The sequence below is a fragment of the Notolabrus celidotus genome, chromosome 20, assembly GCF_009762535.1.
Source record: "Notolabrus celidotus isolate fNotCel1 chromosome 20, fNotCel1.pri, whole genome shotgun sequence".
Lineage (NCBI taxonomy): Eukaryota > Metazoa > Chordata > Actinopteri > Labriformes > Labridae > Notolabrus > Notolabrus celidotus.
In genome coordinates, this window is record NC_048291.1 from 7,925,415 (window position 1) to 7,953,321 (window position 27,907).

A 27,907-nucleotide genomic window follows, 5' to 3' on the forward strand; every position below is an offset into this window, starting at 1 on the left:
CAAACCTGAAAAAGTCATGACCCCCTTACATTAAAAATCTGAAAAATGTCATCATACCACCCCCTTACATTCATAACTTGAGAAGTTATCATATCCCCTCTTAAGTCCTGAATCTGAAGTCATCATAGCCCCCCGTACCTAAAAAGAAGTCCCTGTTAGAAACTTACTTACTCTCCTCCTCTCAACGACCTCCCAAAAAAACTGAAACGACATTTATCCAGGGAAAAATGAACACCTCAAAGTTTCAAGAAAAACAAAGAACTTTTCATTTTCAAATGCTTTAATAAAAAACATTTATCCACTTTTTCCCCTCAAATAATAAAAACCCAGGAAACTTCACAAAATCTGACAATTTACATAAAAATCAACAGGTTTCAAAACTGTTCATTCAAACACCCTTTAAATGTCTCTTCTGTCTTAACAGAAATACTGTTGAGTTCAAGCTGCGGATCAACACAGAACAAGACACAAAATTAGATCATATATTATTTTATTAAAGGGTCACTCCATGTAAATCACAAAAACATACTTTACATCCACCCCCTGTCATTCTTTAAGACATTTCTGCTCTTTAAACCAATTCCTTAATTTGATCAATAATCTGAGTCACTCCAGTCATGATTGTTTTATGATTTGGTTGAACTGACCCTTTAATTTAACATAAATATGTTCCAGCGGGGGCCCGTTTCAGTAAGGGGTATCAACATACTCTTGAGTCTTACCCTAAACTCTGAGTTGAGAAGAGTTTCCGGTTCCAGACCGGCTGATTTGAGCTTTTTGAATCATCTTTGAGTAGGTTCAACGAGACTTCAGTGCGTTCACCGTGACAATAAAAGAGACACCATCAATAGCTCATCCATTTCTACCCCCCTTGATGCAAATCCTAATGCAGTCATATGGTGAGTATTGATCATTTCACAGGTGAAAACTGGTGGGATGGTATTCAACCTAAAATGTATTTCTATTTAGTTGCAGTCCGGATGGAGAAAAGCAAAATTGGAAGCAGCTGAAAATGAAATATAAGACTATAGATCAAATATGTAAGGCTTAGGCGTAACAGACTCACGGTGGGACCTAACTTTATTATTTAACAAAGTATCATTTAGTGTTTTTTTTTTTTAAATGGGATGTGCTCCACATCACCAAAATTGTAAAGAAAAAAACCATCAGACAACACAAATGATCTGCTCAGATGTAAGAGCACGTCCATGATGGGTGCTGTTAGTGTTCCAACATCCTCTCCCTATGTAAATGTAACTCCCTGTGGAGCCACACAGCCCCTTCAACTATTGGCTCATCTATAAAAGGACATGAAAAAATAACACGTTTTCATAGCTAGCATGACTTAAAGACTAGAGTTACCTTTCTATCTCAGGTTTGAGTTACCTCCTCTCTGAAACAGAAAACTCAGAGTTCCCTCTTATTTCAGGGTTAACAGACACGGGGTTCAAACTAATCCTGCTTTGTGAAACGGGTCTGAGAGCAGTAAGCTGTGAGGTTTGCATAATTTTGTTTGTCAGGCATGTTGTGTTTGTTGATCTTTAGTTTTCACTTTGCATGAGCATAAAAAAAGATTCTCCTACATCTGAGAAATAAATAAAAGAGATGAGGAAAATGGTTTCTGTCATAGATCTCTGTTGTGGTTTAAAGAATAATTAAATATTATTAATATATATTCATATTTATTTTAAGAAATGAAGCTTAACACTACATTTAAATACATTTAGTAAAAAAGGTCAGAAAAAGTCTATGAATGGACATAAATAATCATCAAATCATATTTTAAAGTGCAAACAAGCAGCCTGCTTAAAATAAATGTGTGTGTGTGTGTGTGTGTGTGTGTGTGCGTGCGTGTGTGTGTGTGGCGAATGCAGCTCTAACAGTGATAGAAGTACAAAGTAGTACAAGAAGTACAAAAACTGTAGAAATAAACATTATCTTATATAAAGAGATTATCTATAAACAACAAAAACGTATTTGAACTCTATTATTATGTTCAAAATAATAATCTGTGTTTTTGTCGACAACAAAAGGAATCACACACACACACACACACACACACACACACACACACACGCACACATCCACACACTCTCACACATACACAAATGCATTAATCAGTGTTATAAACAGCAGAGGTGAAGTCAGGCAGAACTAGTCGAACCCTGAGCAGATCTGTGGATCATTCTGAAAATCAGACAAAACATAAATTACTCCTAAAAGTCGACTTTATCAAGTTCAAAAGTTATTTTTACGATCTGAAGAATACTTTCTCAATTGTTTCATTTGTTTTATAAAAAGGTCAGGAAATTTGAAAATGTCTCAAACTCAGATATGGTTCCTGTTCACTTTAAACATAAATGCAGCATTTTATTCATATAACTTTGTGTTACAGCTGACCTGAATTACAAATATAAATTTTGATTTCAAATCTTTATAAAGAAAACTACTTTAAAAAAAGATAGAGTCACAGAGTGAATGAAACATGAGCGTACCTGTTCCCGTGTCCCGTTTGTGTCATCTCCTGCGTCGTTTGTCCATTCGAGTGAACCATTTATTCTGTTCAAAAGACACAAAGAGTGATGTCAATAAACTCAATATGCTTATCTGATTTTAAAGGTAGTTTATGTTTAATGTTACCAGGATCAGACTGGAGGGTCAGAGGTTACACCGGGCTTTTATACATAAATAAAAATACATTATAGAATGACTGTATATTTAAATAACATTATAACACAATTAAACATTATATCAACAATATAATGTTATTATAAAAACATAACTTTAAACACCATAACTATAGCACATTATGAAAAACATCAGTATATAATATAACTACACATAATTACCCATTTTTATCACAGTAAAAACAAATTCAAAGAAAACATTAATATAACATTGAACAATAACATTCAAATATTAAATAATTATCACATTATAATTTGACTATAATTAATTATTTAAACACAATTTATTGTAATTATAATATACATAAAATATTATATTAGCATTATTAAACTTTCAAATAACATAACTTTCTAATTTGATTATGGCAACTTTATCAAACCATTACTTCAACATTATTAGTAAAACTTTATTTAAATATTATTTTTTAAAATTCATTTTCAAAAATATATATATTTAGCAACATATTTAAATTTGATTATTATATGATTTTTGGGGTTATAAGAAACTTTAAAATCCTTAAATTGTTATTGTATTATTATAATACTTTTTTAAGAGTATTATCATTGTATTATGAAATATCATACCATATTTCATATAAATACAATTTTTTTTACATTATTATAATAATTTTATTGCCCTTTTTTTTAATTAATTAAAGGGTTCAGAGTATATTAGAGGTATTTGAAAGTACAGCAGTGCCCCCTGCTGGCATCTCAGCCCCTCACAGTTCACCTGTTCTTACCTTATGCTCCGGACAGAGAACGGAGAAGTTTTCTTCGTTTAACACACAACCTGAAACGCACAAAGACGCACACATGGATACAAAATAAACAAGTTATTGACACTTTGAAATCTTAAAGACTGGGATTGTAAAACATGAAGTAAAAATTATCTATAACAATTCTGTCATCATCTCCTCAAACATCATTTACAGACAGAATAAGCACAAGTGACCAAATTACTTGATATATGTACGTCTACATCAATAAATACATATATTTTATATCATTTTATTCTGCTGTGTTTTCAAGCTGTACCTGACTGGATGGCACATCTGTAGTGATAGTTTGATGGACAGCTCTTCTGAAAACATCCCATAATGGCACCTGTGTGACTGCAGGCTGAACACAACTGAACACAGAAGCAAACACATTTAATCTGTGAATGTAAGAAAGAATCATATTAAACAGTCATTTAATCTGCAGGATTAAGTTTCTCTCCATGTTCACTTTCATGATCTAAAAATAACTCTCCTTGTTTTAATGTTCAACTGAATTCAAACTTGAGCTGAGAGAAACAGCTGTCTGATTTAGTCAAACCATGAAAAAATCTCAAACACTACAATATGTAATCTACAGAAACATGACACTTGTTGTTTTTGTTGGTCCTCCTTTCTCGCCCTGACCGTGCAGTAAATTTAATCATTTTAGATTTTGGACAAATACTGTATGAAGTGTGTTCTTTGGCTTCAAGAAATTATGAAAGTTTATTTATTAAAATCTAAACTGATTTGAACGACCATCACAATGTTCCCTTTCAAAATAAAGTCATTTCAGGATTTGTAATCTTCTTTGTGTTTCCTTGTAGAGCTCAGGAGTAAAAACTTAAACATTAAGAGGAAACGTAAAACATAAATAAAGAGTATGACTTTGCTCGACATCCATATAAAAGCAGATTCAGTTATTTAGTTTGTTGTTTTCTAACATGAGGTTTGATGACAATATTGAAATACATTACTGTATTTATACGTCTAATCAATCGATTATTTCTATACTTAGGTTAGTTTAAATATTGATTGAGATATGCTTTCTGACTTTTAGTGTATTCTCAACCGACTTTAATCTATTCAACTTATTTTTTTCAGTTCTGTTGCGCCTACACACACACACACACACACACACACGCACGCACACGCGCACACACACACACACACACACACACACACACACACACACACACACACACACACACACACACACACACGCACACACCAACAGCTTCACTTTCTTTTGTGCCCCACCTCCTAAACTTTCTCTTTTCTCCATGTGACTGAATCTGTCAATATTTTTGAGCAGCGATTTTTCATTTGATCTTATATGAATAATAAGTAAAATGTACACATGCACCCACGCACGCACGCACCCACGCACGCACGCACACACGCACGCACGCACGCAAGCACCCACGCACGCACGCACTTCAATCACCTGCTTGAGATTACTATCTGGAGCTGATTTGTTCTGATCTGATGTGTGTGACTCACAGTTCTCTGAGCGAGCTGAGCCGCCTCCAGCAGGCCGTACAGCTTCCCCCGCACCAGAAAGACCCCAGTAGACCAGATCCCACAGTCCTCATGGATCCAGCTCTCATCCAGGTGAGGAGACACCTGAGAGGTTCTACCAGCAGAGCAGAAGAGACTGTCAGTGGAGGGCTTCACTGAATCACTGTTATCCAGTCCATCTACACCCTGTTTCTGCTCAGTCTCACAGTCCTGCTCCTGTTTCTGGGTCTGGCCCTTGTAGTCCACAGGCAGGTTAACGGGGACATATGGCCCGTGGAGATCTCCCAGGCTCATGGTGTTTGCAGTCTCTCCACACAGGCAGCACCTGAGCGAGGTCTCAGCCTGGCTCTCTGAAGAGGGCCGACTCAGCTGGAAACAGGAGGAGTTTGGGACAAACCCGGACAGAGACATAGTCCCGGTCTGCCACAGACGTCCCGCTCTGGTCTTCATGGTCTCCTCCTCTTCTCGGTAGTTGATGACAGTACAACTCCTCTGCTCTAAGTGGATGAAGGGCTGAAAAGATCCGGACTTCTTCTCCTTCTTCTCCGCTCTGATGTTGACGTACCTGAATTTGATCTCGGGCTCAGAGGGAGGAAACCGATTGGACGCTGTCGCCTTCGAGCAGCGTTTTTTCCTCCGTCTCTTCACAGGTGTCTTTTTTTCTACCGACTCTTTGTTTGACTGCACTGTTTTGATTCTGCTCTTCTGTTTCGGCTCACTTTTCTTCATCTCTTTAGTTTTACCAACACTTTGAGGCGTCTTTCGTTTACAAGCGATACTTCTGGACTCTCTGCAGGGGGTAGGCGGGGACTCTCTCTTCACTGGCGTCCTCTTTGTTTTAACGTCAGTCTCAGACTCATCTGAGTTACAGCTCTGTCTCTGTGAATCGTTCTGCTGCGAGAGTGACTCATCTGCATCAGAACTGGACAGTCTCACGGCATACTCCATCAGGTCATCCGAGTCTCCACTCTCGTTGTAGATACCTACGGCGTCGTTTTTGGCTCGTCTCCTCAGGGCACTTCTTGGCGTGCTGCACAAGGACACCGAAAATTCAGAGACAGACTTCCTGATCCTGGAGCTGCGTCTCACCTCTCTGTTTGGAGCATCTTCAGTCTCCATCCTCTTACAGAGAGACGACTTCTTCTTCTTCTCATCAGAGCCTGAAACCTCAATCACATCGCTGTCCTCACTGGAGACGTCCCCCATGGACTCAGCAGGGTTCCTGAACGCAGAACTGAGATCTGACAGGAGGACGACGGGCCGTGCATGGTGGACGGGGATGTCCACTGAGCTGTCTGAGGACTCATCGGAGTACGAGCTTTCAGGACTCGGGGAGCTGAGTGGCTGAGGGAGGTGGCAGCAGCCTCGTCCTCCATCCAGCGAGGACACGGCAGGGGACAGCGGCTCCACGATGTGTCTCACACCATCCTGGATGAAGGGGCCGCAGAGAAGCGGCTCTTTGGATGAGGACACAAGGAATATCACATCCGAGCCGCTGTCGCTCTCCTCCCCTCCGCTGCTCTCGGGACCCGCACCCCCAGTCTGGTCTGGTCCATAGAAACCTTGGTGCCACAGGCCGCTGTGAACTCCATCTCTGTACAGTTCAAGTCTAGGATTAAGCGTTGAGTTCATGTAGTCACCTAAAGACTCGGGGCTCTGGTCAATGTCCCCGCAGAGGACATGTGGACCAGGTTCCAAGGGGTTGTAAGAAGACGAGGGTCTTGATCTGTAGGAGGGGCTGATCTCTGAGGAGGGGCGGCGGTGGTACCACTCAGGCTTCTTGGCTTCAGTGTGTCGGGGGGTGAGGGCGGGGACAGAGAAACCCTTTGACAGGTCCATGACCAGGAGAGATGAGTCCTGAGAGGACACGTCCATCACTGAAGGACACACAACAGGTGACATCACTGACAGGTGATCGTTATTACTGCTTCATTACTGCATTAAAGAGACAGGCACACACATCAGTCTGCTGCACTCACTGACACTGACTGACTGATAACCCAATAACCTGCTGAACAGTTTCTCACTTAATCAAATATATTCTGTGAGCGACCAAACATGGTCATAAAAATGTCCCTGAGTCTGCAGTCAAGTTTAGACTATCATGTCCTTTAAACAGGTCTGATACCTGAAGACAGATATATGAACCATTCATCCTCATCATGATAACATGAGATACTTTTTATTGATCCACCTTATGGAAGATCACTTCTTACAGCAGCCGAAGGATCAGAGTGAAGAAGTGCGACAGAGTGATACATAACAGAAATAACATTAAATATATTTTGTTCGTATTAACGTTATCAGTTTACTTTTATAATCTCTTAATAATTAAAAGATACATGAATATAGAAGAACCAGAGGTGTGTCCAGACTTTATGATTGGGGGGGGACCAACTCGGGCTCTGACCTGTGCAGGGGTGCTCTGAAGAACACACACATAAATAGATAAAGGAAGATATAGGATCGAAATTAAACTTCTACTCATCACTTTCAGAAGCTCTACATAGACTCGCCCCATACATCACAGATCTACTAACATCCTACAAACCCAGCTGCTGCTTACGTTCTTCAGGTACATCTCTCCTCTCTGTTCTCCCTTCTTGCCTTGTCACCAAAGGACGATTGGGCGTTTTCGGTCAGGGCCCCACAAATATGGAACGCCCTACCTGAGGATGTTTAGTCGGCTCTATCAGTAGTTGCTTTTAAATCACTCTTAAAAACGTACTTTAAAGAAAGGCATTTTTAGAATAACTTAGCTGATCTTAATGTTTGTTTTGTTTTTAATTTGTTTTATTCTGAATCCAGTTTTACTGTTTTATTGGCTCAATTGTTTTACTCACTATAATTTCAGCACAACCTCACTGTATTTATTATGTACTTTTAACAGTCAGGTCATACACCTAATGTTTGTCCTTGCTTTTAATGATATTTTAATCTCCCTGTACATTTGTACCCTTGGTGTAAATCACTTTGTAACTGTGTTTTGGAAGGTGCTATATAAATAAATTCATTATTATTATTATTGTTGTTATTATTATTATTATGAATATCACTGATTTAGCCTGCCTCCACTAATCATATCCCTTTAAACACTAACATTTAGGTATCATATACGATACATTCTGTGTATAGTATAGGGATGTAATGAAATCAAAATCTCAGGATACGATAATAACTCAAAAATCTTTATCTATTGCAAATCTTTTTAAAAACACAAATGTTATTTATTTAAACTTTGGCTCCAGAGCGTTTATGAACCCTCTGAATCGTTTACTGTTGACCACAGAAATCGTCTGTAGGTCTTTGGTTATACATCTCTCTGTGGTTCCCAATTACTTCTGCTGTACTCCACTGCCACAGATACAAATCTACACTTTCTGCTCGAAATAACTTTCCTTTCACACTATCACAGGTCCACAACAGTACTGACACCATAGACTGTAGAGAATAATTAATGGATGTAGTATCTGTGACGTCACCCATCTGTTTCTGAAGTGCTGTTTGGAAGCCAATCGGCGGCAGGAGCCATATATGCTGAAGTCAACCTAACTTAGTGTGAGCTAAAGAGGCGGGCTTTGAGCCTCCTGGCCAACAGCTGCAGTGTTCCCGCCAATCAAGTCAGCTGTGCCTCTCATAATGGAAAACTCGTAACCTTCGAAACTACACTTGTTTTTTATACCAGGCTGCAAACGTCTTTATTTCTGCTGTAAAGATGGGCTGTTTTGAATTTGCGAGTAGGTGGTGTCCAGCCTCATGCAGACACTCGATGAACTGTAGTTTTTAACACTTCCGCTTGGGCTTCAATTCTCGCGGGTTGCCGCTTGACTGAAACACGTGTCTCTCCTCTCTCATCATGGGCAACGTGAGATCTCTGGCTTATAGGATGGACGGGCTAACAGGACTATCCAGGAGTCAGACAGAGCTTCGGGAATGTAGCATGGTGTCTCCAACCACAATGTCTCCATCGACGGCTTCCTGACTGTCCGGGCAGACCGGGATAGCACCGAGAGCGCTGTGGGGCTCCGACCATATTATCTGCACAAGGAGATCTCACATGTCATACTGGTAGCTGTTTACATCCCCCCTCTGCTAATCCGACTACAGCGTCCAACGTTCCCAACGCTGCCATAGCCAGACTCCAGACAGACCGCTCCAGAGGGCCCTCTTCCTGATCTCCAGGGACTTCAACCATTTATTTGTTACATAGCTTATTCTGTCCTCTGTATTTGTATTTATATCTTATTAATTACTTTCTTCTATTAATATTATTTGAGACTGTTATTTATTGTGTATAGGAGCAACTTTAATGACTGAATTTTCCCCCAGGATAAATAAAGTATTTCTGATTCTGATTCTTGCGATATCGAGAAACTGAAAATTTGTTACACCCTAAAGTATTATATTTTAACTTGAAAAAATAATACAACACAGGCATCATATAAATCTTCCAATCTTCAATCTTTAAGAACTCAAAAGAAGATGTTTAATTGCAAAGAGGCAAGTAGTGGCTTGCATAAACAGCCCAAGTAGCTGCTTTAAATAAGTCCCGCCTCTGACAACGAAAATAGCCAATGAGAGTTGAGAATTTTTGAGTGGCACCAGAGGGGGTCAATCAGATTTCAAAAGGGGTCAGAGCCACCATTTTCCACCCTCTATACATGCCCCTGTTTAGAATTCAAATATGAATAGATACAAACAAATGTTAAAACCGGGTACGTAACATTATTCCTTATAACAAATGATTTATTACACACTTATTTAGATAATTGTAGTACTTGTAATAACAGTAATGATAAATCATTTAAATAAATCATCTATAATATATTGCTGTTAAAAAGCATTGATATGAGGACGTTCAGCACAGCTTTGTGACCGTAGAACCGAACAGGTAGGCCTGTGTAGATGTTCTAACCTACCTGTAACACTGAAGCTAACTGACATGAAGAGGGAGACCAGTTTAACCCGGGTTAACTATCCAGCAGCAGTCTAACAGTTAGCAGATAGCGTTAGCTCACCTCGAGGCTGCTCCTGGTCCGATGGTCCTCACAGGACGAGTTAAACACAGTCTCTGCCCCTCGTTCAGGTCTGTAGCTGGGTTAGCAAACACACCTCTCCATCTTCGTCATCATCTTCATCACTGCATGTAAACAGCAGCAGCAGCGCGAGCTCATGCCTCGCTAAGCTAGCTCCATCCGGTGAGAACAAACTGAACGAAACACGAAGAGAAAATCATTTCAGACAAAGAGTAGGAGATAACTGCTTCTTTATTAAAGTTAACATCATAGACACCTTCTTCTTCAGTGTCAAAACACACCGTAACACCTGTCTGACACCGGAAGAGAACCACTGGTTTCAAAATAAGAGCTCCAAGATGGCTGCCTAATTTCTACTTTCTGAAAAAAATTAAATAAAGAGCGTGAAAAACTTCAGTAATGTCCTTCTATTTTTCCCTTTAGCTAACAGAACACAATACAAGCTAAAGTGATAATGTTAAGCACGAAAGGTGACATTTTTCATGATCTTACATCAATACAAACTAAACAAAAATAACAATCAAATGCTTGTGATTCATTCAATTATTTCTCAATTGCTAAAACACATTTCTTGGCATCCACCATGCTTTTCTCGACACTATAAGCACAAAACCCAATTTTCAAACTACATTCACCAAACCTCTGACTCTTCCTGCAAAACCAAACAATGTTGTCAGATCATACCCAAAGTCAATCAAAATTAAAACAATACTGAGCAGTCATTACACACTACATCAAAAAATTGAAAACACAAAGCTCAGGACATGAAGCTCTAGAAATAATGTTTATGGTTCACAGTAGGCTAAATTAATTTTGCAACAACAACAAAAAATCCTCTTTGAATGTAGCTCATGTACAGTAAAAAATAAAGTAAAAACAAATATAAATGAGAAGCACATTGCAGTGTAATCCACGAAATCAAACTGAAGTTCTTACAGCATCTACAGCACAATCATTCAGCCACAGCATCAGGTTTACGTGCTGGGTAAGGCCACAGGCTTTCATTCACGTCACAGGACACACAAAACCCCTGGCGTGCTGGATCTAGGCTTATATTGGTTTCCTCACATCATTAGCCACATTTTGAGTGGTTGTATTTAAGCTGTGGCACCCGTGCTTGAAATGTGTTAAACTTTTGATACCTGTGCTTACCATTATGAAACATAAGTGTATCGCATTGCAACATGTGTTTTAGTGAGTGAGAATGTGTTTGCAAGTTGTGTCTAACAGGTGAAAAGTGCTTATGGTTTTCCCAAAAGAGTGACTGATTCAATACATGGGTTCAGGCCGCTAAGGAATTTGGTTCAGACAACAGGGTTTAGTGTTTTAGCAATTGAGAAATACTGTAATAAGAAGATTCAAGGTTCAAGATTCAAGAAAGCTTTATTGCCAAGTGAGCTCGCACACACAAGGAATTTGATGAATGGAACACTCATATTTAACAACAAGACAGTAAGGACACAACAAGACAGTAAGGACAATAAATATGTTAACCTAAACAAAATTTTAAATTTCTAAATAAAAATAAAATCTGTACAATGAAAGGTATAGAAGTACTTTTAAAGACATGAAATAAGTTAAATTAGCTTAAGCCAGAGTGCACATGTAGTAGATGAATACAATTATAAGATATGTTAATAATAATTTACAATTTTGCAAATGGATCTTGAGGTATTGCACCGGAAATCAAAGTATTGCACATGAATGTGAAATATCACAGGAGTCTTTAATGGTTTACAGTTTGATTGTTAAAGAAAGAAGTGTTGTTGTAAATATTCATAAAGCTGTCCAAATATGTTTGATTACATCATTTCAGTGTTACTTTATCTATCAGGTCAAAATCAGAATTTTTCTTTATAGTTTAAACTATTAAGATGCTTTAATAAGAAGGTTTTAACCTTTTCTTTAGTGTCGTAGTGTGTATTCATCAAAATTAGTTTGACTAGACTTTTAAAATACTTACACAATGCCACCAGATGTTTATTAAATCACAAAGTCCTTGACCAAATGAGGAAGATCATTTTATTAAACCATTGAGATTTAATAAACGTTGGAGAAAAAACAACATTTTTTTTTGGTTTGCTGGTGTAACTCCATGAGTTTCCCCGTTGTGGGATGAATAAAGGAGTATCTTATCTTATCTTATCTTAAACTTTGTGGTTTAGCAAGTATGCAGCTTGTTAATGCTGATTTTTAACTGTTTTGTGTGTGTGTAACCAGCCATTTTCATGAGAATATTGTAATATATACATATTTTTGTGTGCACAAGACAATTACCTTGTGTGCACAGTATGAAAATGAGCCCCTTATGGAACTTCAGTGGCTCCATAAAATAAATAAAAACCACAAGCACTATTTCAACCTGGTGGTCAAGATAACAAAAATGTTGCGTGTTTAAAATCAATGTTAAAAAAACATGAATAAAGAGAATATTGTTCTGGGTATTTTAAAAAAGTAATATTTTCCTACAACAGTAAATGTATTTAAATAACATGATTTCACAGATTAAATAATAATGCACAGTTTGATAACAGGATGAAAGATCAAAACCGACATAATCAAACCATTCACTGTAAAAGTTATCTAAAAGAATAACAATTGCTCAATGGTTGTACATACAAACATTTTTATTAGACATTTTTATAAATAATATAATATAAAGAACTTGTAGTCCTATGAGTGTTTCAGATATCTCATGAACAGGTTCATTAGAACAACAACAAACAGACATTTTGAACATGTTTAATCTTTAAAAATAGAGGTTACAAGAAGTGTGACATGCGATTGTTTTGTGAAGCTTTTGTATGCTTTAAATACGAAGCAGGAGGTGATATTAATCATAAATAAAAACAAACTATAGAATGAAGTTACAGTGAGTTATTATTGTATTTTTCAGGTGTAAGTCTGGTCCAGAGCACAGTGAGCCAGCCTTAGGTTCTCTCTCAGTTCATGCGTCTCTCGCTCAGTTTTGGCTCTTAGGACGTTCAGCTCTGTTAACATCTCTTTGTATTTCTTCGTGGCGTTTCTCTTTTCCTGTAATGTCAGAAAAAAATGACTGGTTTAGTTTCTGTTTACATTTTCAAACCTTGTTTTATCAGGTTTTACATTATAGGGAGACAATAATCTTTTGCACTGAAGATGTGAAGGAGTTTGAAGACAAATCATTTTTTTTTTTTTAATAACTTCTCCCTCTTAAAAGGTACTTCTGAACCCGAGCCCTAATCAAACAGGTGTTGGGGTATTAATTGCTAATATTTTCAGACTGTTTTTGGGTTACTCTCCTGTTGGCAGCTGAAACATTCTCGCAGCATAACCCTTTGGGGGCAATAAAAGTGATTAAGATAAGTTGACTAAAAGGTCTTGTTTGTATCACTGACAGACTCAGTTTGTTATTCCTAGAGTCTGAAAACATTTCAGAAAGGATCCCTACTGAGATTAACCTTTTCTTTTAAGAGGATAAGGATTTGATAACCAGAAACAGCTGCCACATCACTCTCTACAAAGACACTAAACTCTATGTACAAAAACAGGTATTTAACTACCAGATTAAAGGAGTCATTGGTCTACCAATGCCTCGATCAGTTACTGTAAATATGTCATGTTATTCTCAGGTTTGATTTCCAGTTGCTGCGTGTCTTACACTCTGAGCAGTCTGCAGTTCGTCCTTCAGAGATGTTGTCTCCTGTATCAGACTCTGAACCTCGGACTCCTTCACTCTCAGAGTGATCTAAAATGAAAAGATGTGATGATCAGCTTTACATAATCAGAGAAAAGTTGTAAAAAGTTCAAAAAGAGAAACACTGGAATGACACATAGCAGCATTATAAGAAGGTGGAAAGAGGACTACACTTTAGGCCGTTAAAATGAAGTGGAACTGTAATAGAGTGGAATGACCTCTTCCCACATAGAGATGCAGAGTCATTGTAATTATTTGCTGCAGGTGCAACTGCAATTATAGCAGTGAACACAAGAGAGAGCCAAGCAGCTTCAATAAACACAGTCAGTACTGTCTCAGTTCATTCTTGGTTTCTTTCCAGAGATCCTGAAATAATCCAAGACAGTTACTTCAGTACTTCTTGCTGGTAGAAGTACTTAGAATCTTTTCATAATGAGAGGTATTACAAAACAACTAATTATAACCTGTTGCAGAGTTTAATGATATTTTAAAAGAAGAACTGAATAATGTAAAGGTAATTTTTTTGTCCACAAATGACATTCAAGCACAACTGAAATATAAAGAAACTTGTTGAAGTTCTTGGCAAACTGTAGATTTTATCACATCCAGCAGTGACTGAGACATTAAACTTGATGTAGGGACGCGTTTGTTCACATGATTAATGAGAGTCTGATACTAACTCTGTTTTAGCTCTGACTTATATATCTACAAAGAAATATGTCTGTCTGTCCTTTAAGCTGCTAAATGCTAAGTTCAGTCAATTTTAGAAGCTTTTGAAATATAAATAAAGATAAGGATTTACAAATTGAATTCAGTTTTAAGTTTGTGTTCTTAGTTTCATGAAGGGAGTTTTCTTTTTGTATAAAAGATAAAAGACGGGGGCGCTGGTGGCCTAGCGGTCTAAGCGAAGGGATCGCCGGCTCAATTCCTGGCCGGTCGACCATCTCCTGCATGTCTTCCCCTGCTCCCCACTCCCCACATCTCCTGTCTCTCTTTAGCTGTGCTATCAAATAAAGGCAAAAAGGCCAAAAACTATAAATAAAAAAAAGATGAGAATCTTCATTTTATTGTGATGTACTTCTCTTTCTATCTGCACAGGTGTGTCTGCAGAGGAAACCTTACCTCCATCTCATAAACGTCCATCCTCTGACTGAGTGGCAGGTCATCCTGCTTCACCTGAGAGCACAGCCTGGTGATCTCTGCCGCCAGGTGAGCACTTAACTCCTGAACAGGTCACAGAAAAACATGATGAGTGTACACAGCTGATTGACCTGTGTGTTTATAAATCCTCAGAGTCATCAGCCAAAAACAACCAAATTGTGTGTGTGTGTGTGTGTGTGTTTGTGTGTGTCTCACTTGGTTCCTGGTCCTCAGGTGCTGGTTCTCTTGCTGACACACACTCAGTGCTTTCCTCTCCGCCTCCAGGGCCTGAACAAGATGGCCGACCTCCAAACACCTGAGAGAGAACTGCTGAGAGAGCACCTGCAGCTCCCTCTGAGAGGAGGCCAGCTCCTCCCTGCACACACACACACACACACACACACACACACACACACACACACACACACACACACACACACACACACACACACACACACACACACACACACACACACACACAGAGTTAGAATATTAGATAGTCATCTTTAATCAGTATTCTGTCTCTAGTCTGCGATGAATGGTGTGTACCTGTGCCGTCTGTATATTTCTTCCAGGGGAGTGTTTCCTGAGCTGCACTCACACTGATGTCTCCTGTTCTCCTCCTGAAGCTCCACACGGTGTGCATTTTTTATTGCCTCGATTGCTGACAGGAAAACACAGGCAAAATAAACTTCAACTGTTGACAAGTAAACTAATAGATGAAAAACACTGAACAAGAGAACAACCCATATGTTGTTAGTACAAGAAATTGCAAAATAAGACAGATTACTTGCCTGAAAATTAGCTATAGAAACTGTTGAGTTCAACCCCATACAGCTGTCATATTATATTACATATATTTGAGTTATTGAGACCAGAACTGATTTTTGTACCAGGCTGTAAACATGTTTTTTCTACTGAGGCTCTATGGGGAGTCACCATAGACTATAAATAATGGACGTTGTATCCGTGACGTCACCCATCTGTTCCTGAGCACTTTTTTGAAGCCAATCGTCGGCGGCAGCCATATTGGAAATGCGGAACTCAACCAGGCATGGTGTGACGTAAAGAGGCGGGGTTTGAGCCTCCTAGCCAACAGCTATGTGTTCCCGTCCCGGGAGTCAAGTCAGTCATGTCCTTATTTGAGCAAAAACTCGTAATCTTAAGATCTTCTGAACCGTTGCGTTAGAAAAAAATTCACCCCTCATACAGTGTGTACCGATACAGAAATTAGCTACATAGACCCAAGCTGTTTTTTTTAACCAGGCTGTAAACATGTTTATTAATGCTGCAAAGATCGTTGTTTTTGAATGAGTGTGTATGTGGTTTCTGGTGCTTCTGCAGCCAGCCTCAAGCGGATTCTCGATGAATTGCAGTTTATAACACTTCAGCATGGGCTTCATTCTTTGAGACCGGAGGTTGCCGCATGGGATTCACTCACTTTTGGAACCGGCCTCTAGTGGACACTCCAGGAACTGCAGTTTTTCCACACTTCAGTGCTAGCTTCATAGTTAAGTGATTAAATTAAACCCAAAATGTATAAAATATCTGATGCTGTCCCTACTGACCAGTTGCAGTGGCAGCGCTCTCCTCCTCCAGCAGTCTGTCTCTCTCCATCAGGAGGCGCTCCACCTCCTGATGGTGTCGACGCTGCAGCTCCTCCACCACCTTCGAGTGCGACTCCTCCATGGAGCCCAAGCCCCGCCCACAAGTGGCCTGAAGGGAGAAAAGAGAACTTCACTGTATTATTTCTTTATAAAAGGCTTACATTTAAGCTTCATTTATTTAAAAGGTTTTACTCTTTTGGAAGGAAGAAGAGACCACAACCTCTTAGACTGTCCCGTCTCTCCATAAATGAATTAAAAGCCTAAAAATAAACTTTAAAAAGTATTCAATACATAAGAGTTTCAACAAAATAACTCTCTACCTTCAGTTTGTCCATCTCTTTCTCGTGTTGCCTCTGAACAGAACTCAGTTTCCCATCAAACCCCTCTTTCATGACGAACAGCTGCTCCTCCAGCTCCTTCACGAGTCCTCTCAACAGCAAAATCTCCTCTATGTCTGCTTCTGCGGATTCTTCTCCTTTCATTGAGTCCTCCTCCATCTTCTCCTCATCTTTATCCTCCTCCTCCTCTTCTGCCTGTTCAACATTTTCCTCTGAGATAATTTGATATTCCATCTCAGTCTCAACGTCCTGTGTTTGAGTCTCTTCTGTCTGACAGCTTGAGTCTGTCTGCTCCCTCATCGATGATGATGATGATTGTTGCTCCCCTCTGTTTGTTAGTTTTTCCCTCAGCTCTTGGTTTTCTTTCAGCAGGTCGACACAGTTTGAGCACAGAGAAGGAGTAGAAGAAGTTGGGGGAGTCTGTTTTTTGTCTTCAGGTTTTCTCTCACACTTTGACTGAAGATGATTTAAACGACTACAGGACAGAGATTCAGCAGCTGCAAAGAGAGAGAGCCTGAACCAGGAATCATCTGACAGTTGAGAGTCTGAAAGTCTGGTGGCCAGCAGGTGGAGTCTATCCTGGATGGTGGAGCTGATGGAGGAGCTGACGGAGGAGGCAATAAGATTCAACAAAGAAATTTTCATCTTTGTGACATCTCTGAAATGAATTTCATCTGTCCTACAGATTAAATTTATATCCATCAGATCTTTGCCTTCACCTGTTTCAGGAATTAGACTTAGCCCTAAACACAGTATCTGCTTCTCCACCATCATCCTCTCCGTCACCTCCCTGAGGAGCTCCTTCTCTGGTTTCTCCTCCAGGTCTTTGGAGCCATTTGTCTCAAGTTTAGTGAGCATGGACCTCCAAAGCACCTCCTCCATCTTCAGCTGACTCTTCATCATTGGCTCTTCCTCCTCATCACTCAGGCTAACCTCCACCTCCTGCATCAGCTCCCAGAGTTTATCCACAGCCTTCATCCTCTTCATCATGTCCTCAATCACTGCACAGATCTTTTCTTCAACAGAAACTAAAACTCTGCTGCTCTCTTCATCCATGTGACTCCACCCCCTGAATTCAGGCTCCGCCTCCTCAGTCAATTGATGGTTACATTTCTCCACCTCCTCAATTTCAGTATTCTGCATGTGAAGCCCCTCAAAGTTCTGCTCTGATTGGTAAGGCTGTGTCTCAAGCTTCACCTCAGGTTCCTCAAAACACTGAGGGCGAAGTTCCTCCTCTTCCTCAGTGTCCTCCTTTAGCTCCTCCCCTTTTTCCGCAGCATCGCTCACCTCTAACAGCTCCTCAGTCTCCCTCAGACTTTCAACAAGGGAGGAGATCAGACTCTGAGCCTCTAGCAGCTCCTGGCTCCTCAGAATTAGCCCAGCCTGCAAGACCTCAACCGCTTCGCTTTCCTCCTCCCCCTCCTCCTCCTCTTCTTCATGGAGGTGTCCAGGTTCTTCACCAAGGAGGTGTTGGAGCTCTTCATAAGGGAGTTGTTGGGTTTCAGAGGACCTCCTGCTAATCTCTGCCCTCAGGCCCTCAATCTCATGGTTAGCCTCGGTCAGCTGGTGCAGCAGCTCCTGGTTCCTCTGGTTCAGAGCCTCCTCCTGGCAGAGGAGCAGCTGCATGTCCTGTGTGAGCCTCCTCTGCACCTCATGGTCTGGAGGAAGATGCTGCTCCACACAGATGCTCTGAGGGGAGTCATCAATGTCAGCAGACTGATCAGTGATCAATGATGACTCTCTGATATCCATTATTATGTCTGAGCCGTGAACACGCTCACAGCCCTGATGATTCTGCAGGTCTGAGTTAGTCTTTCCCTCTATGTGTGACACAAGTGATGATGGTGACGATGATGAGGGTGTGGTGCCTGTATGAAGCAGGTCTCTCAGGTTTCCCTCTGAGTCAAGCAGCAGGATGGTGGGTGTTACAGGAGGAGTTTTCACCTGCTGTGAGCTCTCTCTGGTTCCTCTCAGAGCCTCTACTTGGATGTCTGATGATTGGTCATGATCGGTTGCTGCCTTCAGCTGATCCTCTAGCTTTAGTCTGAGATGCTCTGAGTCTTCCAACCGAGCCTTTAGATCCTCCACCTATAAAAACAAAAAACTGTTCTGTACATAAGATGTCTCACATCTGAAATCTGAAGCTACAATAACTTATTGATGATATGATTTAGAGAGATTATAAAAAGAAACATCATGATGTGAAAATCAAGTGTGTCTCTCACCTTCGTCCGGTACTGGTCCAGGAGCTCCTCAGAGTCTCTGCTCTCAGTAAAAACAGGAACACTATTCTCTGGTCTGAAGAAAAGCGTCTCCACCTTCCTCCAGCACTCCTCCACTTCCTCTTTCCTCCAGCACTCCTCCTCTGTCCTCTGCTGTGAGTCTGGACTCAGAGACAGGTCCAGCATGCCCTCATACCTCCTCCTTCTCTCTTCCTTCCTCCTCCTCCCCTCAGTGCTCACGGCTCCATTTCTCTGAGGGTCCTGACTGGGTTCAGTCTGAGACTTGAACCCAGTCCAGTACAAGGTCCTGTTCCGTCCATCTTTTCGTCTCTGCGCCACACTGACATGTTTAATCTGAGCGTCTCTCTCTGAGGACGGGGAGTCCAGAGTCAGGTCGGGTCTGTGGAGGAGCTCAGGTGAGACCCGGAGTCCAGGTAGACTGTTCAACACAGGACAGGTGAGTTTGGATACGAGAAAAATATCAGAGTATACAGCAGGAATCATTCATTAATCAAACTTACTAAAAATAAATGTGTCAAGTGAACAAATAAATGTGTCAATAATTAATGAAAAAGCTCTCTTAAAAATCTAAGACAGCTTTTTCTACATTGATTATAACTAGTTTAAAATTCTGTTTTTTATCCTGATTTTTCCCACATTGATATTTGTATTTAATGTTACCTGGTGACATCAGGTGCGTTTGCTGGATGGACGTTCCTCATCAGAGCCTGAATCCAACTCCTGCGGCTCCCTGCTGTCATGGCCGACAGCGTGAAAACACCCTGCAGAGTCTGTGAGGTAAAAAACATTGAACTTCCTGTTAACATAAAGCATGTCTTTTTGTTTTAATGCAGAAAAAACATGATTTTATATTTTCTTTGCTATCAAAGAGTCCTTCTTACTTGGATCAGGAACCCATACGTCCTCTGAACGTCACACTCAGAAACGTTATAACAGTGTGTCAGCTCGATTTCTCCTTCAAGATCTGAGCACTGACATAGAGAGAAAAAGACTTCAACATTTCAAACTACACTACATTTGATTTTAAAACAACATTAATGTGAACGCACCTCTTCGGCTAGAGAGTCCCTGTAAAACCTCAGAGTGTTCGTCGACAGAACAAACCAGAACTTCTTCCACTGCAGGAAACACAGGAGGAAGTAAAAAGATGTTATGTAAAGAAATAATTTGAATAAATAACATAAATCAATATAAATGACACTGAAATGTTTACCTGCTCATTGTCATCCAGTTTGACCATCCAACCTTTTTTAAAGTTTAATAAATCCAGCTGTGGAAACAAAACAAAACAGTATAAACTACAAATAACTATTACAGTCATTTATTAATGTGATCTATTTATATTAAGGGTGTAAAGTGAAACATTTTTAAAAGCAAACTCAAGACCTACCTTTTTAGTCTCGCTTTAAACTGAGTTTCATTCTTAAAACAGTTTTACGTCACCTTACTTTATTAATTTATTATCTTTTTATTATCACAATTTAGTCACTTTTTGAATTATAGCATCTCAGTTTCTTTTACTGGTTTAATATTTTAGTGTTTTATTATTTTAGTAATTTATTTTATTTTGGTGAGCTTAGTTTCCTGCGTTGAGTTTTAACATCTTATTTTACCTCAAGTGTTTCCTCATTAAGATAACATGAGAGTGTTTCAGTGGCTGTTCAGCAAATTCTTTTTATTTATTTGTATTTGTATTATTACTATTATTATTTTTGCATATATTGTGTTCTTAACCTTAGGATTGTGGGTTGGGTTTGGGGTCGAGGCTGGGGTTGGGATTAGGATGGGGGGAGGTCTTTTTATTTATTTCTTATTTTTATAATTTGAATTTATTCAATTTAAATTGTTTTTATTTACAGCACGTTGTGTTACAATGTCATCGTATGAAAGGCTCTTTATAAATAGAGTATGTTTGATTGAGTGATTGATTGGTCGATACATATTTATACAGAACTGGCACTTCTGGTTAGGGGTCAAAACAAAAGTCATTAAAATCCAAGGTCCCCACATGAACCACAAAACGGGAGCACACACACACACACAGCATGTGCAGCTTGACTTGTAGGCTACTATAAGACAGATTTCAGTACAGTGACTGTCTTAAGAAATCACCTCAAAGTATACTGAGTTAGAACTCTCTTTAACCTGAGATCAGCTTTGTGCTGTGAACTTAAACAGATTGTTGGTGTGTGTGTCTATAACAGTAATGAGTGGTAGCAGCAGAGTGAGCAGAAAGTGTAATCACAATTTGAGTGCAGGAAAAAATACATATCAATACATATATAGATTGGGCATTTAGTCAGCAGCCCTGTCATACAGTCTTGATCCTGAAAACCCGTTTTTAGCTGGGTAGTCTGTGTCCTGTGAAGTAAACAATTGCACAGTGTCTGGCATTCCTGTGTGTGCATTCTTGTGCATGTATTTTGTGTGTTTCAGTCTGAACTGAAAAAATCTGAACCAAGACTTAAAAAACAAAAACAAAACTGAACCAAACTAATTTAGCTTGTGCCATTACACCCTTAATTAATAAATATTTACTTTGATATGTTAAAAACTCAGCCATCAGCCGATAATATTTTAAGATAAATTGTCAGTGTGTGTCTCACGGTGGTGACGGTGTCAGTTGTCCTGCTGTCCAGAGACCTGGTCCTCCTCTGAGGGGGTGAGACGCAGAGCTGAGTGAGATCTCCGCAGGATGGAAGCTTCTGTAAAAAAACAAAACATAGTAACATAATAATCAATATCTGAATAACATTTTTGTTCATTTATAACACTATCATTCAAATGTAAATAATAGTCTCACTTATGTTAGCATTTATGTCTTAAGAACATCATTTATATCATTTACAGTATATCATAATAAAATTATCATTTATATCTTAATGATGGTAAAATCAGAAGAACATTATCATTTATGTCTGAAATACTTTTTCCTTCATTTTGAATAACTGATTAAATTAAAAATTATCATTTTAATCTGAAAATCATTATTAATATGTGAAAGACAATCCTGTCTATATTTATAAATGACCTCATCATTTGTCTGAATAACATTATCATATTATTTTTAACAAAATCATCATTTATACGTGGGGTAATGTTATTTTTTATATTGAATAATTAAAGCATTTGTATCATTAAAAAAACATTCTTGTGCCGTAAAATGTTATAAAATATATTTGAATAACATTATTATGCCCGAATGACATTATCATTAATATTAGAATGACATTATCATTAATATTAGAATAACATTATCCTTAATATCTGAATGACAAAATAATTTTTATTTGAATTACATAATCATTACTATCTAACTGACATTATCAATAATATCTGAATTACATTTTCAATAATATCAGATGACATTATCATTAATATTAGAATAATATTATCGTAAATATCTGAATGACGAAATAATTTATATCTGAATTCCTTCTTCATTTTAACTGAATGACATAGTCGTTCACATCTAAACAACATTATCATTTCGCTGATTAACATTATCATTTATGTCTTAATATCTTTGTCATATATATCTGAATGGACGTGGTGTGTTGTGTGTCTGCATAAGTTTGTGTAGTGAGAGATGCCCTGAATGTTGGTCAGACGTCAGATGGAGGATCAGGGCTGCACTGTAGGGGGCCGGGGGAGGGGTTAATACTGTCTGTAAAACTCACATCATAAGTGAAACACATCCCCACACACACACACACACACACACACACACACACACACACACACACACACACACACACACACACACACACACACACTCCAGCATCTCCCATTTTTAGAGAATATCCGTGCAGTTTCCTACATGCAGCTCACAGTGAGAGATTATCTCTGTTTGACACACTCTCTAAACTCAATATTGTGTATGTGTGTGTGTATGTGTGTGTGTGCGCACATGTGCATGCGTGCATGTGTGTGTGTGAGTGTGTGTGTGTGTGTGTGTGTGTGTGTGTGTGTGTGTGTGTGTGTGTGTGTGTGTGTGTGTGAAGGGAAGGCTCTCGTAAAGTGTTGTAACGTTTTGTTGTGTCTTGTTTTTGCTCAAAGGAATCTTGGAAAAACTCTGTCAGTGGAATGTCTCCAAGATTACAACACCAACAAAAGGACACACACACACACACACACACACACACACACACACACACACACACACACACACACACACACACACACACACACACACACCTCAAAGGATAAAGTTTAGATGGAACCTGTTGTGAATGGTGGAGTCTGGACCAGGTGTAGTTACAATCTGACCCATTTAAAATAGGTTTACACACACACACACACACACACGCGCACACACACACACACACACACACACACACACACAGTTTGATGAGGTCAGATTCTCCGTTTACCTGTCGTCTCTCTCTCCCTGTAACACCTGGAAGTGTGAGTCAACAAGTGTGTGTGTGTGTGTGTGTGTGTGTGTGTGTGTGTGTGTGTGTGTGTGTGTGTGTGTGTGTGTGTGTGTGTGTGTGTGTGTGTGTGTGTGTCATAAAATCAGAGTGTGATGTTAAATAACGTGAGTCACTCTCTGACTGTTTTATGGATAAACTGTGCACAGACTTGCAGACGTTATATAACACGCTGCTGCTGACTGATGTGTAAATGCGAGTTGTTTCAAAGAACATGCCTACAGGATGACTTACAGAGGAGATCCTCACCCCCACCTCCACCTCCACCTCCACCTCCACCCCTCTATTACAGACCAACAACATGTCAGAGGAAAAACATCATGACACTGCCTAAAGACGTATGTTCACAGTATGTTGTGAATTGTGTCTCAGATAAATCAGCTCCAGCAAGCTCTCCTGCAGAGGAACAACCTGTGTTATGTTCATGTTGTATCCTCGTTGTTGTGTACTTGTTGTTACCTCTCTTGTGTTTGAGCGACTCTCTCTCCCTCTCTTCCTGGAAACAGCTGACTTGTCTTCCTGCCCGTCCACTCCCAGCATCGTCTCTGAAGAGTCACCACGTCTGAAATCACAAACAGATGTTGGGTTATTTTTGTTCTATAACATTATTACTCAACATTGTAAGCATGAGAAACGTCGCTCAGATATCTGATCACAGCATATGAGTAATGACAGTTATTCAGAGTAAAATATGTCAGTGCTTTTCTTTAACTGAATTGAATACATGTGATACATCAGCATGCAGTCGGGACTGAAACTATGAGAGTTTAGAGTATACGATCAGCAGTCTGATGAGTGATGGAGTGATGTCATGGCTTTAAATACAGGGGTGATACACTCTGTGCTATCTGTTTACACATTCCCTACTCCTCCCATTTTACAGCACTCTAAGGGCCTGCGTCCATTAACACACAAACAGAAAAAATACAACACACAACATCATGCTCACATATTACATCATCTAAATCTGCTGGATTCCTCCCTAACCTTCTGTCCTGGTCCTGATCCATGTTTAGAACCTGGTTTCGGTCTTGTGTCTGGTTCTGGATCTTTGTTCTGATATTGTTCCTGTCAGCCTCTGTGTTCCTGCTCAGCAGGTCAGGTGAACAGACTGAGTCAAACAAACGTTCTTCATCCCTGCAGAGCGGACTCACACTTTGAGATGCGTCGTCTGGATGTAAAGAGAGACAAAGTTTGAGAGAGATTAAAAAAAAATGTGACATTTAATGTCTGTTTGAGGACCTGTGTGAACATGTGTGTCTGACCTGATCTGGACTCCCCAAGACTCTCTGAGGATGAGAAACTTTGATCTGTGGCAGCCATCTTTGCTGGACTGGGCTCCTGATGTTTGTCGGAAAAATAAAAAGGTTATTCATTATCCACCCTTCCCTACAAGAAGCAGCAGTTATGTCCCCCTCTCATATACAGTTCATGAGCTGATCAGCTTTTATCTTCTATGATACCTGGGAGGTCACAGGCTCCACTTTACGTTTCTTCTTCTGGTTCTGTTTGCTGGTATGCAGAAAGCTGGAGAACTGATCACTCCACCTGCAAGAAGGGGGAAGAGGAGGGCTTGTCAACATCACGTATCTTTTATGTAATCTACTGGTTGATCCACAGACCAGCTGATTTATATTTAGTTTATATAGTTAGTTATATAGTTTATAGATTGATCAGTGTCCATACCCGTTGATGATGTCTTTGCTGTCTCCTCTGATGTAAACTTCCTGTTGTGGCGTGGAGATGCACAGAGCGTTCCTCTGACCTGTCCTTGCTTCTGCGTTGCTTACATCAGAGCTCACAGTCAGATTCATGGTCCCCTGAGGAAGAGTGCTCGGCTACAGGAGAGACAGAACATTATCTCTGAAAGTCAGTTGCTAAATCATTCTCATGTAAAGACTCGACTGATCAGCTGATGAGTGAAACACAAACAATGAGTTAGATTCATGGTCCCCTGAGGAAGAGTGCTCGTCTGATGTAAAGAATTGTATTAACCCAGTGTCAGGAGACAGATAGAGAGTTGACTGATCAGCTGATGAGTGACGAACATTAAACTGACGGAGTGATCTGTTAAATAAGACATTGAAGAGATTGAAGGGATCACACAGTGGGGGGACATTAAATGAGAGGATAAACCCAAATTATCCTCGGTGGTCTGCACACGACATCTGGATCTCAACATGCTGGTCCTATTATACCGTTGCAGCAGATTCACTACTTGTTAATCTCAGCGTTTCATCAGTATGATGATGTTTGTTGTGCGTCACATGTATGTCTCAGTTGCAGTGTCTCACCTGTTCATCAAGTGCAAAGCTCAAACAGCCGTCTTCGTACAGGATGAAGAACCGTCGCTGCCATTTCTGAGTAAAAGACGAACAAAAACGAAACAAAAAGAAAGACATGGATTTTGTTTGATTGAAATTGAGTGAATTGACAAATAATAATCAGTCAAATCTGTGTGTTTCAGTGAATCCTCATGGTGCTGTACCCTGGATCTCTGCACAGGGTTTTCAAAGTCTGTCCCCTCAGGAGCCAAACACAGCCAGCCTCCGTACACCGGCCTAACCTGAAGGAAAACAGGTAAACAAGCAATGTCACATGACTCATGTAAGTATAGAGTTTACAGAGTTGATGGGCAACTGACAGAAAAAATTCAAAAAGTCAAAGTAGACTTCTTGAATTTGCTTATTTTTTCAAACCAAAAGTCTAAAACTCAAAGGTATCAATTTAACTTTAACATAAAAAGCAAAAAAAAGTTTGACAAACGTTTGATTTTCACACAGAAATGGTCAATCTTAAAGAAAATATTTTCTCCTTTTTTAATTGTTAAACATGTTTGTAAAGTTTTGTTTGTGTCAATTTTTTGGTTTATTGTCAGTTCCATAGCAAGATCTATGGCTGATTTCCATTAAATATTTGATATCTGATGGACATTGTGTTATTTTGTACCATATTATATTGTACTTTTTGACAACAAATGAAATGTGTATGCAATGTATGCAATGAGAACCAAACCAAACCAAAGGTTGTTTGGTTGTAGTTGTTTCTGTTTTTTGTAATTTTTCTGTTTGTTTCCTCTTTAATTTTCACTGTCAAGTTAGACTACACTTTTTTTTTGCTCATATCTCCTTTATTTCATATTCTTATTATTGCTATTATTAGATTTTTGACTTATCTATTTTCAAACTGAGAATTCCAATTCCATTATAATTTATATCACTTTTTATGTCTTTATTTCCTTTATTTTCATAACATGTTAAAAAAACAAAAAAAACGAGCACAAATGATTTGCTTTGACTGTAAGAAATACAAATATAATTATAAAAAATAGATCAAAATGTGATGTTTGTATCAAACTATTTTATTAAACTACTCAATTCATTAAATTCCCTCTCCCGTAAATCATTTGTGTCCAGCCCCTCATTTAAACACAATGTTGGTTGGATGAATCAGTTCAGGAGGCTGTTGAGCGTTAGCCCACTAAATATATAAATAAGTACAAACACACAAATTCATAATCCTCTCCTTTGTCCTCTACCCAGGCAGTCACGTGTGTTCTACTTTGTGTCACTTACTTTACCACAAACACAACATCACAAATAAGCAAAAAAAACTAAAATGAGACCACGTTTCTGTGTCTTGATAGGTTTAAGTGTGGGTGAACACATCAAAAAGGTGTGAAATGAAACTTAAAAACCGAACCTCATTAATCAACACGCTACATAGTGGAAACATCAGGTACAAAAAAAAAAAAACAGCATCCCAAATTGTAAATTAAAGTACCTTTTGTGTCACACATGATAAAATTGTAGATGTAAGTTACCTGCTCCATGTTTTTGTCGCTCAGAAGGTGGAGTTCTCGGGGTTTAAAACAGTTCTGACATTTACTTTTGTTAAAAATATTCTCCTGGAATTTGTTGCACGGACTCGTTGCCCTGTTGGCCGACATGTTTCCACGGGAGAAGTCGCTCCTCTGTCGGGTAAAGATCCAGAGTACACAGCTGTCCTCCGCCGGTTCTCCTTCTGACTGCAGCGGTTTAACATCTGTCAAACACTGCGCGAGCTCCTGATGACTGATGACGCAATAGATGTGACAACCTGACGTAACAACATCCGGTTAAAACCTACAAAATAAAACCGTAAACAAGTTTACTGTATACAAATAATAATAATAAAATGAAAAAAGTACCAAACCAATTTGGATGAAAGCTGTGTTTAATTTAAAATTGAATTAAATTAAAAAACAATCTTGTACAGAATTCACATAAATGTACTTATTTTATTATCTATCACCTACATTTACGTTTTAATGTAAAACTACCTCTGCACTACTCACCACTGCACTATTATCATATTATTTTAGCCTGTACATATTAGCAATGCCTATTTGCTGTTCTTTTTGTGTTTATAGTTGTTATTATTATTATTATTATTATTATTATTATTGTTGTTATTATTATTATTA

At 39.1% G+C, this 27,907-nt stretch overlaps 2 protein-coding genes and 1 long non-coding RNA gene across 5 annotated transcripts; 1 reads left to right on the forward strand and 2 right to left on the reverse strand.

Annotated features, from left to right (window-relative positions):
• Window positions 1-473: 473 nt before the first annotated feature.
• Window positions 474-10,360, reverse strand: LOC117832728 (transcription factor 20-like). 3 transcript variants are annotated; one of them, XM_034711979.1, is made up of 7 exons: window positions 10,287-10,360; window positions 9,988-10,178; window positions 4,952-6,846; window positions 3,726-3,819; window positions 3,431-3,480; window positions 2,496-2,559; window positions 474-2,187 (listed from the first exon to the last, which is right to left on the reverse strand). In XM_034711979.1, exons 3-6 carry the CDS (start codon window positions 6,842-6,844, stop codon window positions 2,518-2,520), a joined length of 2,079 nt encoding a protein of 692 aa, XP_034567870.1. In that variant the 5' UTR covers window positions 6,845-6,846; window positions 9,988-10,178; window positions 10,287-10,360; the 3' UTR covers window positions 474-2,187; window positions 2,496-2,517. The 3 variants fall into 3 exon arrangements, with proteins under 3 accessions (XP_034567870.1, XP_034567868.1, XP_034567867.1); XM_034711977.1 differs by having other exon boundaries at window positions 10,262-10,337; XM_034711976.1 differs by having other exon boundaries at window positions 9,988-10,322.
• On the forward strand, window positions 9,623-15,248 carry LOC117832765. The gene is made up of 3 exons (XR_004635247.1): window positions 9,623-9,684; window positions 14,780-14,890; window positions 15,056-15,248. It is a non-coding gene; the product is annotated as an uncharacterized LOC117832765 (long non-coding RNA).
• Window positions 12,732-27,566, reverse strand: LOC117832716 (myosin phosphatase Rho-interacting protein-like). The gene is made up of 21 exons (XM_034711955.1): window positions 27,266-27,566; window positions 25,931-26,008; window positions 25,737-25,802; window positions 25,129-25,280; window positions 24,906-24,990; window positions 24,708-24,783; window positions 24,430-24,613; window positions 23,902-24,004; window positions 21,616-21,714; window positions 20,223-20,279; window positions 20,059-20,127; window positions 19,891-19,980; window positions 19,670-19,779; window positions 18,992-19,427; window positions 16,749-18,854; window positions 16,390-16,537; window positions 15,371-15,485; window positions 15,038-15,197; window positions 14,804-14,905; window positions 13,646-13,732; window positions 12,732-13,038 (listed from the first exon to the last, which is right to left on the reverse strand). Exons 1-21 carry the CDS (start codon window positions 27,389-27,391, stop codon window positions 12,898-12,900), a joined length of 4,590 nt encoding a protein of 1,529 aa, XP_034567846.1. The 5' UTR covers window positions 27,392-27,566; the 3' UTR covers window positions 12,732-12,897.
• Window positions 27,567-27,907: the final 341 nt, after the last annotated feature.